The sequence below is a fragment of the Polypterus senegalus genome, chromosome 1 (assembly GCF_016835505.1).
Source record: "Polypterus senegalus isolate Bchr_013 chromosome 1, ASM1683550v1, whole genome shotgun sequence".
Classification (NCBI taxonomy): Eukaryota; Metazoa; Chordata; class Cladistia; order Polypteriformes; family Polypteridae; genus Polypterus; species Polypterus senegalus.
The window spans coordinates 147548013-147563962 of NC_053154.1; the positions used below are offsets into that span (position 1 = coordinate 147548013).

The 15950-nt window shown below is 38.1% G+C and overlaps 1 protein-coding gene across 1 annotated transcript in view; it reads left to right on the forward strand.

Moving 5' to 3' along the window:
- rasa2 (RAS p21 protein activator 2) overlaps positions 1-15950 on the forward strand; it is a 142721-nt gene that overhangs the window by 71757 nt on the left and 55014 nt on the right. The window contains exons 6-8 of the mRNA XM_039760217.1: positions 1389-1472; positions 11497-11569; positions 13156-13232. Coding sequence (XP_039616151.1) covers positions 1389-1472; positions 11497-11569; positions 13156-13232 — 234 coding nt within the window. The remainder of the gene's footprint in view (positions 1-1388; positions 1473-11496; positions 11570-13155; positions 13233-15950) is intronic.

Below are 15950 nucleotides of genomic sequence, written 5' to 3' on the forward strand. Positions count from 1 at the left end.
GCAAGCCTTTAGTTTAAAATAATGGTTGATTTAATATGACATGGATTGCTAAGTCCCCCAAACATCAATACACATTAAGGGAAAAGGTCAGGAAATACTGGTAATAAAGAAACTCTTATTTTCAGTCTTGCAATAGTGCACCCATATATATAACTTTTGCCATAGAGTTCTGATTTATTGTGGTGACATAGAATGCTCCCTTCAAAGAATCCATATACATGCAAGTTTTTTTAATTCTCTGTATTTTATAACATTAAAATTTACATTTTCACAGTTTTATTATTTTAACTAGCACTCCTAAATGCATGACCTAAAACTGCAGTGATGGTGAAACATGCCCAGTCCATGGCCTGCACAGGTTTTCTTTCCATAGTGCACTGTCAATCAAATGGCTAGCTCATTGTAAGAAAATTAATCAGATGATTTTTCTTCAGTTAATTGCATTTACGTATTTATACACTGAAATAAGAATGTCATTTAACTAAGTTAAATTCAGCAGCAGTAATGCATGCAAGATGGCAGCTCATTTATTATCCAATAAAAATAGATGTTCAGTTTATTGTGTATTGTGTAAGTTGTGTTCAAAATATCTGTGTATCAAAGTATTTTGTCATATGCATCGGGAACGGCAAAATGGCAGAGTCAGCTTAATGACAGTAGATTAAGTTTTATTCATGATTTAGTTCTGTGCCATATGTGTATCAGAATATCCTGATAACAAGACATTCAGACCAACATTTCTTGCCAATTTCTATAAATTAAATGTTTTTAAAGTAACATTAAAAGATTTACAGTTGTTTAAAGCTTCTGCTTTCACCTCATTGCAAAAGAAAAACCTCTAGAGTAGAGTGAGCTGACATGAGACAAAATGTCCCTGAAATATCTTTTGAGAGTGACAGCAAGCTAATCAAGATTAGACACATCCTGTTGTTGCATTCTAACCACAGAAACAGTTTTATACAGTGTTTCATTTTCTCAATGTATATTCTAAGTTATGTAGTAACTGAGTCTTTTCTTTATTTTCATCTCTAATTTACAAAACTATTCTGACAGCCAACATATTTTAATATTATATTAGTGTAGTTTCATATGCTTTGCTAGCATAATGAATATATTACACTTAATTGAACAGAACAACTTGCATTGTGATAAGTTGAATTCCTAGCTCACAAAATAAATTCAATGACCTAAACAAACTTGCTGTTTACCAGTTTATATAATTTACAAATACATGTTTTTTAGGCTATTCATAGTTAATTACTGATAGATAGTTGTATATACTTGCTGAAAATAAGACATAATGGTATAATGCTGGGAATAATGATGATAATGTTTGAGAAAATGATAATTTGTCACTAATATGAATTGATGTCTTTTTCTGTTCAAAGGGTAATTGAGTGTCAAGGATTGCCTCTTATCAATGGGCAGAGCTGTGACCCTTATGCCACTGTATCTTTAATTGGACCATCTAGGTAAAGTATATTAAACAACCATGCTTGATTATTGTGCACTTATAATACCTTCAGAAAGTATTCAGTTCCCTTCACTTTCTTCATCTTTTGTCATGTTGTAGCCTTATGCTAAAAGTGTTTAAATTATTTTTTTCCTTCTCATCAAACAGCAATCGATACCCCAGAATGACAAAGTGTAAACAGAATTTCAGGATTTTTTGCAAATTTATTAAAAATAGACTGAAAAAACTGAAATATCTTAATGACACAAGTATTCAGACCCCTACCACCTGTGGTAAATATACCTGATTAGACATGACTAAGAAAGGCAAAAACTTGTCTAGATTAGATTAGATAAACTTTATTAATCCCATGGGGAAATTCAGATGCATAAAGCAGCAGCAACATTAAAAACAAGAATACAGACTCACATGAGAGCTAATCAGTTGATAAATTGAATATTGTGTAGATATTTTAAAATGAACTTCAACAGTATGATGGGAGGAAGCATTGAATTGCCTATAAGGTCCTTGTGACAATTTGTGTCACAACAGAAACTAAGCAATGAGGTCAAAGGAATCACCTACAGAGCTTAGAGACTGAATTGTATCGAAGCAAACGGTAAGGCTACAAAAACTTTTCTGCAGGATTGAAGGTTGCCAAGAGCACTGTGGTCTCTGTAATTCTTAAGTGCAGTAATTGTGGAACAAACACGGGTCTTCCTAGAGGTGGTTGTTTGGCCAAACTGAACTATCATGGGAGAAGGGGCTTGGTAAGAGAGGTGACTATGAACCCATTAGTTGTACATTTGCTGAGTTCCAGAAAGCATGTGTGGAGATGGGAGAAACGTCTAGTAGGACAACCACCATTGCAATGCTCTACTAATCTGGGATTTATGCCAGAGTGGCCAGATGGTACGTGAAAGCCTGCTTACAATTACAAAAAAAAAACTCTCAGACTATGTGAAACAAGATTCTCTGGTCTGATGAAAACTAGATTGAACTGTTTGGCCTTAATTGTAAGAGTTACATCTAGAGTCAATCAAGTACTACTTATCTCCTGTCCAATACATTCCAATGGTGAAGCATGATTGTGGCAGGATCATGCTGTGGGGTTGTTTTTCAGCGGCAGGGACTGGGAGACTAGTCAGGTTTGAAGGAAAGGTGAAAGGGGAGAGGTACAGAGATATCCTTAAAGAAAATCTGTTCCAGATCGTACTGGGTCAAATGTTTTCCTTCTAACAGGATAATAACCCTAAGCACAAAGTAAAGACAACACTGAAGAGGACTAGTGTCAACTCTGTGAATATTTTTGAGTGGCCCAGCCCAAGCCCACACGTGAACCCAATTAAACATCTCTGGAGACCTGAAAATAGCTATTTACCAATGTTCTCTATTAAAACTGACAGAGCTTGATAGGATCTGCAGAGAACAATGGCTGAAAACCCCAAATCTAGGTATGCAAAGCCTGTTGCATCATACCGTAGAAGATTTCAGGCCGCACTCGTTGTCAATGGTGTTTCAACAAATTACTAAGTAACCTGTCTGAATACTTGTGTCAGTGTGATTGCAATTTTTCATCTATACTAATAAAAGGCAAAGCCCTCACTCACTCACTCACTCACTCACTCACTGACTCATCACTAATTCTCCAACCTCCCGTGTAGGTAGAAGGCTGAAATTTGGCAGGTTCATTCCTTACAGCTTCCTTACAAAAGTTGGGCAGCTTTTATATCGAAATTCTACGCGTAATGGTCATAACTGGAAGCTGTTTTTCTCCATTTACTGTAATGGAGATGATCTTGAACGCCGTGGGGGCGGAGATTCGTGTGACATCATCACGCCTCCCACGTAATCACGCAGTACATAGAAAACCAGGAAGACCTCCAAAAAGCGCTGAAGAAAACATGCATTATATAATTGAGAAGGCAGCAAACAATAAGAAGCGGCGAAAGTGACATATACAACCATATTCATGAGTTCTGCTACTGAAACAAAGCACGATGTAAACCTACACTTTAAATTAAGTTCATAGACAGGCTTCCGCTGGCGTTTGTAATTTAGTGCCTGCCCATATAAGCAATCCAATAGCAAACTCCCACTAAATATTCACGGGTGAAGGACTGTGCTTATGGAGAGGAAGATGAGATGGTCAGGGTGGTGTTTGACACAAACTCAGCGAAACTGCGAGAGAAAGGACTAAGGTAACATTAAATACAGCCATGGACATCGCACGAGATGGCACCAGCACAGCTGGGAACCTTCGATGCATGTACACCGAAGCTCACGTGAACTGACGAGTGCACAGATAAAAGCAACAGTTCCAAAGAGCTGAACAAAACCGAATTACACAATTGAAAAGGCAGCAAAAATATGAAGCGCCTGATACATACAAGCATATTCATAAATCCAGCTACTGCGGAAACAAAGCACACGGTGGAAAAAGTCAATGTCCCGCTAAAGGAAGACAGTGTAAAAACCCGTGCATGCAGTGTGTCAGGTCTCAGATAAAGAAGAAGACGAGCTGTTTATTGATGCAGTAAGAAACGAATCGATGAATGAAACCTGTCATCTTTACAACGATTGACAAACACGGAATGTAACTTGAACACAACACATCCTACAAATACAAGCCTGATTGAAAGAAATAATGATAATCAAATCCTTGATGACAGCAACACTCAGTAACACTCACAAAACAAATACTGTATATTGACAGTCATGTTACGCTATTTTTAAAATGTTCCCTTTTCTTTTTCTAGCTTTTTTAACACACTACTTCTCCGCTGCGATACGCGGGTATATATATATCCCGATCTACATACTCGAATAATGGATACTTTATTCGCCATCAATGATTGTTTTGGTAAAGCCATACTCAGTGTATTCATTAGATGAACGGTAAAAAGTAAGAGCGAGGGGAGGATGACTTATTGAGGCATGCAGGCTGTAGTGCGTCAACTCTATCTGAATTGCGATCACATTTGAAAAATATATCTTTTCAAGTTCTATTTAGTCCATATGTGTCAAACTCAAGGGGCGGGCCACATCCGCCTGGCGTGTAATTATATCCGCCCGAGATCATTTTATATACTGTATTATTGTTATTAATGGCCCGGGTATATGAAGCGCTGGTAACACAATAAACTACAGATCCCATAATGCAGCGCTTCAGCTGCCTTGTCGAACACTTACCGCGTTAATCAAGTCTAGCTTATGATGCTGCAAGTTATTGCGAAGCTAGCTCACACGATGCTGAAGAGAAAAGTTGATTCTGAAAATAGAGCCTTTAAAAACCGATGGGAGGCTGAGTATATGTTTACTGAACCCGTGTGTCTCATTTGTGGAGCTAATGTGGCTGTAATTACAGAATTTAATCTAAGACGGCACTATGAGACAAAACATCAGGGTAACCTGAATGCAATGCAGAAGATACAGAAAGCAGAATAATTAAATAAGAATCTGACACTTCAGCGGACGTTTTACCGTGCACAATCACAAAGTGATTTCAAGTGAAGCTGCTTTTATGGGAGACACAAATGCACCAGTGCACCTTGCCCCACTTTCCCTGTTGCCAAGTAATGTTAAACCAAGTCGTCACTACGGTGTTCCCAAATACGCACTTTGCTGATAAACTGAGCGACGCGCACTGAGTTTGCACGGCGCTTTGGTGACTTTGAAGAACAAAAAGTCCGTCTACATGCGGCTCGAACCTTGTGCATGTTTGGTAGCACATATCTGTGTGAGAAGCTCTTCTCAGTGATAAAGACTAACAAAACAGCACACAGGAGTCGCCTCACTGATGAGCACCTGCAATCCATCCTGAGAATCTCCACAACACAGAACCTCACACCAAACATAAACGAACCTGTTGCCAAAAAAGATGCCAGGCGCCCAGCTCTAAAATGACATATGAGCAAAGACAACTGAATGATTTGATTTGTTATTGCTGAAAGGAACACATTTTATTTATATTTCCAGGTTTTGTTATGCAGCATGTTCATATTTGAATTTGTATAATTTTGACAGGATATATTTTTATGGAGAGCAAAATCTTTTGGGATATTTAAAATCTAAGTTTATTTTTTATATAAAATTACATAAGAGTAAAGAAATTTGAATGTTTGTTCTTTTAACGCTTACTTTATTTCTAACTTGTATAATTTAGACAGGATATATTTTTATGGAGAGCAAAATATTATAAGTTGTTTAAGGTTTGAGTTGATTTATTCATGAATAATATTCCTGTCTGTTTTTACCATTCCTACCAAAGATATTTCTGTCGACTAAATAAAAATTCCTTCTATTTAAAATTTAAATAGAACTTGAACAAATACGATAGTTCATAATATCCACGCAGACTTGCACGTAAGAGCGGGAGTTATCCGTTTTAACAAGCAGCGTATTGCACTGATACGAAATAGCTGTGTGTGTATATATGTAGATATCAATCAATCAATCAACATTTATTTATATAGCACATATTCATACAAAAAAAAATGTAGCTCAAAGTGCTTTACAAAATGAATAGAGAAATAGAAGACACAATAAAAGATAAACATAAGTCAACATTAATTAACATAGAATAAGAGTAAGGTCCGATGGCCAGGGTGGACAGAAAAACAAAAAACTCCAAAGGCTGGAGAAAAAATAAAATCTGTAGGGGTTCCAGACCAAGAGACCGCCCAGTCCCCTCTGGGCAATCTACCTAACATAAATGAAACAGTCATCTTTGTATTTAGGGTTTTCATGGAAGGACCTGATGATGATGGTCACGTAGACTTCTGGCTTTCAGTCCATCAGTGTTGGTGCATCATGATGCTTTGAGTAGGTGGTGGTGGGCAGGCGCCACCACAAAGAAACCGGAAAAAGAAACAGGAGAGTAGGGGTCAGTATGGATTTTAGAGCCACTATGAATAGTTATTGTGATGAATTGAACATACAGAGTATCAGTATTAAGTTAAAGTGAAGTTATAAAAAGGCCATGTTAAAGTAATGTGTTTTCAGCAGTGTTTTAAAGTGCTCTACTGTATTTGCCTGGCTTAATTCCTATTGGCAGGCTATTCCAGATTTTGGTGCATAACAGCAGAAGGCCGCCTCACCACTTCTTTTAAGTTTAGCTTTTGGAATTATAAGGAGACACTCATTTGAAGATCTAAGGTTACGATTTGGAATATAACGTGTCAGGCATTCCGATATATAAGATGGAGCGAGATTATTTAAGGCTTTATAAACCATAAGCAGTATTTTAAAGTCAATCCTGAATGACACAGGCAACCAGTGTAGTGACATCAAAACTGGAGAAATGTGTTCGGATTTTCTTTTCCCAGTTAGGATTCTAGCAGCTGCATTCTGCACTCGTTGCAAATGATTTATGTCTTTTTGGGTAGTCCTGAGAGGAGTGCGTTACAGTAATCTAGTCTACTGAAAACAAAAGCGTGAATTAATTTCTCAGCATCTTTCAATGATATAAGAGGTCTAACTTTTGCTATGTTTCTTAAGTGAAAAAATGCTGTCCTAGTGGTCTGATGAATATGCGATTTAAAATTCAGATTACAGTCAACGGTTACCCCTAAATTTTTTACTTCCGTCTTAACTTTCAATCCTAGTGCATTAAGTTTATTTCTGATAACCTCGCTGAATCCATTATTGCCAATTACCAAGATTTCAGTTTCTCTTTATTTAGTTTGAGAAAATTACTATTCATCCATTCAGAAATACCAGTAAGACATTGTGTTAGTGTATCGAAAGAGTCGGAGTCATCAGGTGCTATAGATAAGTACAGCTGTGTGTCATCAGCATAGCTGTGGTAGCTCACGTTGTAACCTGAGATAATCTGACCTAACGGAAGCATGTAGATTGAGAATAACAGCGGACCCAGGATAGAGCCTTGTGGAACACCATATCGGACAATCATGTGTCTAAGAGTAAGGAGACGGCTGGAGAAAAATAAAATCTGTGATTACCACAACTCACAAGGGCTTGATGATGATGAATTTTCATCATCCCTGCCAGGTAGAGATTGAACATACAGAATCAGGATTAAGTTAAATTACGATTAAAATGAAGTTATAAAACCAATTATAAGACACAGTAATCTAGTCGACTGAAAACAAACGCGTGAACTAATTTCTCAGCATCTTTCAGTGATATAAGAGGTCTAACTTTACTTATGTTTCTTAAGTGAAAAATGCTGTCCTAATGATCTGCCAGAGAAGCCCACCCATTGACTAAGGCGATTTCTAAGAATATTATGATCAATGGTGTCAAATGCAGCACTCAGATCTAAGAGGATGAGAACAGATAAATGGCCTCTGTCTGCATTTACCCAGTGCAAGTCATTTACTACTTTAACATAAGTGCAGTTTCTGTGCTGTGATTTGTTCTGAAGCCTGACTGAAAAGTATCAAGAATAGCATGTTTATTTAGGTGGTCATTTAACTGCATAATGACTGCCTAAAACTCTAGAATTTTACTTAAGATTTCTAAGAATATTATGATCAATGGTGTCAAATGCAGCACTCAGATCTAAGAGGATGAGGCCTCTGTCTGCATTTATTTTCTCCCTGCCAGGTAGGATTCAAACCAATTTAAGTCATTTACTACTTTAACTAAGAGTGCAGTTTCTGTGTCATTTACTACTGTGATTTGTGCTGTGATTTGTTCTGAAGCCTGACTGAAAAGTATCAAGAATAGCATGTTTATTTAGGTGGTCATTTAACTGCATAATGACTGCCTTCTCTAGAATTTTACTTAAGAAGGGTAGGTTAGAAATGGGTCTAAAATTTTCAAAGGCAGAGGGGTCAAGATTATGTTTCTTAAGAAGGGGTTTAACTACAGCAGTCTTAAGACAGTCTGGAAAGACCCCCGTATCTAATGACGAATTAACTATGTCCAGAATATTGTCAATTAGAACGCCTGATATTTCTTTGAAAAACCTGGTTGGTATTGGATCAAGGACGCAGGTGGAGGGTTTCAGTTGAGAATGTATGTATATGTATATATGTGTGTGTGTGTATGTATGTATGTATGTGTATATGTATAGATATGTATATATATGTTTATGTGTGTGTGTGTAAATATATATATATATATATATATATATATATATATATATATATATATATGACAGCAACACTCATCACTCACAACAGTGACAAAACAATTACATTGACAATCGTGTTACGTTATTTTCAAAATGTTTCCTTTTCTTTTTCATTGCTTCTTTAATTTTGAAGCACGGGTATTTTGCTAGTTTTTAATAAATCTGAAACATTTTTCAGATATATTCACTACTACAATTTACGGTATTGAGTATTGCCTGATGAGGGGAAAAATTAATTTAAATGATTTTAGCATAAGGCTACAACATAACAAATTGTGAAAAAAACGACGGTGTCTGAATCCTTTCTGAAGGCATGATATACAAACCGGATTCCAAAAAAGTTGGGACACTATACAAATTGTGAATAAAAACTGAATGCAATGATGTGGAGGTGCCAACTTCTAATATTTTATTCAGAATAGAACATAAATCACGGAACAAAAGTTTAAACTGAGAAAATGTATCATTTTAAGGGAAAAATATGTTGATTCAGAATTTCATGGTGTCAACAAATCCCAAAAAAGTTGGGACAAGGCCATTATCACCACTGTGTGGCATCTCCCCTTCTTCTTACAACACTCAACAGACGTCTGGGGACCGAGGAGACCAGTTTCTCAAGTTTAGAAATAGGAATGCTCTCCCATTCTTGTCTAATACAGGCCTCTAACTGTTCAATCGTCTTGGGCCTTCTTTGTCGACCTTCTTCTTTATGATGCTTCTTTATGACCAAATGTTCTCTATAGGTGAAAGATCTGGACTGCAGACTGGCCATTTCAGTACCCGGATCCTTCTCCCACGCAGCCATGATGTTGTGATTGACGCAGAATGTGGTCTGGCATTATCTTGTTGAAAAATGCAGGGTCTTCCCTGAAAGAGATGACGTCTGGATGGGAGCATATGTTGTTCTAGAACCTGAATATATTTTTCTGCATTGATGGTGACTTTCCAGACATGCAAGCTGCCCATGCCACACGCACTCAGGCAACCCCATACCATCAGAGATGCAGGCTTCTGAACTGAGCGTTGATAACAACTTGGGTTGTCCTTGTCCTCTTTGGTCCGGATGACATGGTGTCCCAGATTTCCAAAAAGAACTTCGAATCGTAACTCGTCTGACCACAGAACAGTCTTCCATTTTGCCACACTCCATTTTAAATGATCCCTGGCCCAGTGACAACGCCTGAGCTTGTGGATCTTGCTTAGAAATGGCTTCTTCTTTGCACTGTAGAGTTTCAGCTGGCAACGGCGGATGGCACGGTGGATTGTGTTCACTGACAACGGTTTCTGGAAGTATTCCTGAGCCCATTCTGTGATTTCCTTTACAGTAGCATTCCTGTTTGTGGTGCAGTGTCGTTTAAGGGCCCGGAGATCACGGGCATCCAGTATGGTTTTACGGCCTTGACCCTTACGCACAGAGATTGTTCCAGATTATCTGAATCTTCGGATGATGTTATGCACAGTTGATGATGATAGATGCAAAGTCTCTGCAATTTTTTGCTGGGTAACACCTTTCTGATATTGCTCCACTATCTTTCTGCGCAACATTGTGGGAATTGGTGATCCTCTACCCATCTTGGCTTCTGAGAGACACTGCCACTCTGAGAAGCTCTTTTTATACCCAATCATGTTGCCAATTGACCTAATTAGTGTTTATTGGTCTTCCAGCTCTTTGTTATGCTCAAATTTACTTTTTCCAGCCTCTTATTGCTACTTGTCCCAACTTTTTTGGGATTTGTTGACACCGTGAAATTTTGAATCAACATATTTTTCCTTTAAAATGATACATTTACTCGGATTAAACATTTGATCTGTCATCTACGTTCTATTATAAATAAAATATTGACATTTGCCATCTCCACATTATTGCATTCAGTTTTTATTCACAATTTGTTTAGTGTCCCAACTTTTTTGGAATCCAGTTTATAACTTATTTTGCTGTTTTTACATAATAATTTCTAAGACTGCAAATAAAAATGGGTTGTATCTCGTATATAATTCCTGAAGGAAGAAAATGGTCTTGTGTCCTATCACTTTGCAGTGCAGCTTACAGTTTAGTGTGAATTCTATGTGGAGAGAGAGAGGTTAGGACCACATGCTGATACAGCGCATTGCTGCACCCACCACATGATAAACCAACTCAGGATCCCAGATTAGGACCCAAGTACAGCCATGCAGTGGGTGACACCTCAACACCACACTAGTTCAGATAGAATGGAACCATTGTGAGGTTTTTTATGGTGGCTAAAGTGCTAATTCTGACACCAACCCTCAGATTTTCCCTGCAGGTTGGAGGGCCTACGTGCAGGTCTGGATGCAGATTGACATCATACCCAGGACAGAGCATTTGCAGGTTAAGGGCCTAGCTCAAGGGCCCAACGAAGTAGTGTCACTTTTGGCGTTTACGGGATTAAAACCAGCAACCTTCCAATTGCCAGTACAAACACCTAGCCTCAGAGGCACCACTCTGAGTTACTTTCTACAGTTCTAAAACATTTCATTTTGTAGATACTAAATTGAACTGGTGTGAGAGGGAAAAGGTTAGTGTGTGTGAGAAACTTGAAATGTCATCCTATCATGATTGGCTTCTATTTTTCTGTAATAGAGAATGTGGATTCAGATGGATCTTTGATACATTTGACTTCTTTCTTACTTGTGTTTATCCTAAAAATTATCTATAGGGGTATTTTTGAATATATGTATCTGGAAAACTTCTGTATTATAACACCTGGTCCCTACTTGAGTGTTTTCTCAGTAGAATTTGTATATTGTCTGTACATGTGTGTGTAGCAGTGTGTGTGTGTATGAGTGATTATATAATCTAAATAATGAATAAATCTATTATAAATAATCTATATTATAACCTATATGTGTCTTTTATTGACAAAAAATGGAATTCAGAGTGAGTTCAATAGTCTGTTTTGTTAATTTATATTTAAATTAGATCAGATCAAAAGAAGACTAAAGTAAGAAAGAAAACAAGCAACCCACAATTTGATGAAACATTCTATTTTGAGGTAAGCCATTTAGTAAAATTAACCTAAAATGATAAATGTTAGGATAAACTTCATATAGAACTGGGAGTTTATTGAGAACAAAACAATATAGGCATTATATCTGAGGGGGAGGAGGAGATTTTGGTTAACAATATGTTCATTTGCACTGGATTTTGTATCCCAGTGCAATTTTTAAAGTAAGTTAAAAGATAATCTGGTTTGTTTACTTGTGATTAAATTGGAGCAAATGCTTAACTTATTCTGTTTTATGTATTCATTTTCAGCACCTGGCGTATTTTCTGAATACATATACCGTGATTCTTCTACACTTGGCTGATTTAGCATCACCCGTCAAACTATCAATATGTGTTTAAGTCGTATGAACAAGGCTATGTAGAAGTGGAGGGGACAAATAACAAAAAAAAAATATTGACCTGAGCTTAGATGTAACTGTGTACTGTGGACGCTAGGGGTCACTGTTGCCCTTAAACCCAACATAGAGACACGCAGGACACAGGTTAAAAGCACCAAGAAGTAATTTTTAATTCTCTTCTTAAACAGTGCCTCCAAGCACCACAGCCACAATAAACAGGCAAGTAAATCAAACACAAATACACAGTAGTCTTCTTTCTCTGTCTCCTCCACACTTTCCAGCAAGCTTCGTCCACCATCCACCCAACTCTGGATTGCCTGCTGGGTGTTCAGTAGTCCTTTATATAGCACCCGACCCGGAAGTGTTTCTGCTCTTCCGTCTATGTGACTGGCTAGCACTTCTGGGTCGGATGCAGAATTTGAGTTTTCTTCAGCCCAGCAGTACTTCTGGATTTACGTCCTCATTACTCACTAGTAATTCCGGACTATGAGGGCAGTATGACTGTCCAGGTCCTTCCACAGCACTCCCTGACGGCACCCAACAGGGCTGAGATACCGAACTCCAAGTCCAAGGTTGCCCTGTGGGAACCCGGGCACTGCTGCTCTCCAGGGGAGCTGCCATCTAGCGTCTTGGGGAAGGAAGTGTTCCAAAAAAGCTGCCTTCCTCCATCCTTCCATATCAGGGTCATCCTGGCCGGGCTGAGCTGCCGGCCGTCTCTTACAGTACTAAATATAGGATTTCAAAATCAATTGAATATTTTTATTGAATAATATATGTTAATTATGCACTGCACAAAAATCACACTTCAGATAGTTCTAGAATTCCAAGGTAGATGTTAAAAATGTAAACATATTTTAACAGCAAATTTTATTATTTGTCTCTTTCCTGGCAAGCAGACAGTCCAGCTTCTTGCCTAGAAAAATGTTTGTGAATTAGGTCCTATGTGAACTTGAAAAGAGACATCTTTGTAGAAATGTAATGTATGGCTTTGCTCTAGCCTGGTTATTTAAAATGCTTGAAGATAAGGGCTTTTAGGACCTACTTGTGGAAAGACATTAGAACTCCAGGTAAAATATATTTGGATTATATATTGGCTATTTTTGTTTTAAAATGTTCTGATTATGTGTTAAATGTGCGTGCATGCATTCTGCCTTTAAAAATTTAAACTGTTAGATATGAAACAAAATTAACAAAGAGTTTTTCATGTTTTAACAATATTTGTGTCATGTTCAAGGTCACAAGATCGAACAGTTACACAAAGAAGTCTCAATTCCAGGTGGAAGAGGAAGACATTGAGAAACTTGAAATTAGGTTGGTTTATTGCATTTAGGTGCATGTTCCTCACTTGTCTTAATTAAGTTTCCTTCTGCCCTCTTCCCATTCCAAGGAAACAGTCAAAAATATTAAATGTAATGTTTTTATTCAGAAAAACTGTTACAAATATGACAATGAATGCTGGCTTGATGATTGCTGTTCCTTATTTTTTTTATGTGAGCTAGATTAAATTAGATTAGATTAGATAAAATGTATTAATCACAAAGGGGAAATTTAGATGTGTACAACATATAAACATAAATACAAAGATACAGGCAAATGATCCAATCAATTCACAAACCTAAAGAATATCAGCATTTAGTTTGAGATGTACTGTAGGGAGTACCAGAAAGAGGCATTGAATTACTTGATAGAAGTGAGCAGAAAAGACCACCAGAGATGCATTTTAGCATCCCATGGTGGAATGAGCATGTGGCTGAAAGTTCTCCAAGGGAGTGCCTCCTTTTTTTCATAATAGCATCCAGTTTTGCCACCATACTCTTTTCCACAGCAGCTTCAAGTGTGTACAAAATTAGCCTTGTTATGACACAGGCTGTCCTGGTTAATTTGTTCAGGGATTGTGGATCTTTTGATCTCATGCTGCTTCCCTAGGACATCATAGCATAGAACAATATATTGACAGCTATGGACAGGTAAAACATTTCCAGCAGTTTGCTGCATACATCAAAAGAGCTTAATCTCCTTAGGAAGTACAGTATTATGTGCCCTTTCTTGTACAGTGCTACAGAGTTGTTAGACTAGTTCAGTTTGCTGTATATATGAACCCCCAGTTACTTGTATCTCTGCACCACTTCCATATCCTTCTCCAAATGGTGACTTGTCTCAGAGGATTTTTGGCATGGTGGAAATGCACCACAAGCTCTTTTAAATTGCTGATGATGAGTTTCAGGTGGTCTTCCTTGCACCATAAGAGAAAGTTCTCCGCAGGCCTTCTGTACTCCACCACCTCTCCATTAATAATAAACCCCTATAATTGAGGGGTCATCTGAAACATTCTGTAGGAAGGAAGGGCTGGTATTGGAAGTCTCTTGCGTAGAGGTTAAACAGGAAGGGAAACAAAACAGTTCCCTGTAGTGCTTCATTGTTACACACCACAAATTCCGACACACTGTCCCTGAAACTTGTCTGTTGGTCAGATAGTTAAGGAAATTATGGGGGTATCAAGATGCAAATCCTTGAGCTTTTTCCCCAGTTAATGAAGCAGACTGGTGTTGAAGGCACTGGGAAAATCAAAGAACATAATTCTGTGGTGCCAGCTTTTCTCAAGTGAGAGTAGGCCCTGTGGAACATTTAGACCAGAGCAACCCCCACAGTTGTGTGTACCTGATAGGCAAACTCTAGAGGATCAAGATTTTCTGAAATCGGGTCGGAACTGTTTTAGGATCAGTCTCTCAAAGATCTTTATGATTTTGGAAGTAAGAGCAACTGGAGTCTGAAGTCCTTGGGATCACTGAAACATTCTTTCTTTGGCACTGGGGCCACACTCAATGTTTTCCACAGCTGGGGAACCTTCTGCAGACTCGGGGAAAGCGAGAACAGGTGTTGAAGGACCACAGAGAGCTGACTGGCACATGTTTTCAGCACAGTAGAGTCTGTGATACAGTGGCTAAATCTCAACATCTTCACCGTGTGACTCACAAAACACATTCTAGTCAGTATTCTCAAAGGCATTCTTTAGAGCCTCCTCAGCTTCCGTTGTCCATTTCTGCACAGCCCTGATGGTAACTGGCAGTTGTTGAAAATGTGTTTATATGTGGGTACGAACTGTACCAAATTATGGTCAGATCTGCCCAAGGGTGGCAAAGCAACAAAGTTATATGCCTCTTAAATATTGGCATATAACAAGTCCAGGATCCTGTTTTCCCTTATTATACTGTCCTCAAACTGGTAAAAATTGGTGAGGGTGGAAGAAAGTGAAACATGGCCCCAGAAAGTCCCCAGAAACTGTGATGAAAGCACAAGGATTGTCAGTCGTGAATTGCTTACCACAGAATATACTGTTTCTGTTGTTATTGCCTTGTCTGCTAAGGGTAGTATGTAAACTGCAAGCAAAATGGCATGTGAAATCATCCTCAGCTTATAATAAGACCGTAAACCCACCACTAGTAGCTCCACATTCTGGTTTATTACCTTCGCTTTAATTGATAATGTGTTTTGGGGTTGAGCCATTTTTCATTCAAAAAAACAGCAAGTCCACCTTGTTTGTTTCTACTGCTTTTGTTCCTGCTTCGGTTTGCCTGCATGATTTTAAATCCAATAAGTTCTGAGTCATTGTTTCAGCTGTAAACCCTGTCTTTGTGAAGCACATGAGACAGCCAAGTTTGAGCTCATTCATTTTCTTTGCCAGTGATTTAATATTGCCTATGATGATAGAAGACAGGTATGGTCTCTGCCTTCTCTTGTTGGTAAGCCAGGCTCCTACCTTGTGTGCTGGCATCTGCTAAGTAGTTCTGCTGGCAGCCCGCCGGTTAGCTCCACCACTCTGGGAGACCAAGGGCACAGGTCCACCAATTGTTGTTGAATGGTTATCCAATGATATTTGGTAATCCAATGATATTTTTAAAAAGTTTAGCAAAACAACAATGAAGACATACAAATACAGACGACTGCTCATAGCAGGTCTGGAATTCAGGAGCATACCAGTGCCGTGTTTTTCATAGACTAGTACGTTCTCTTTTTTGAAGTATTAAAAAA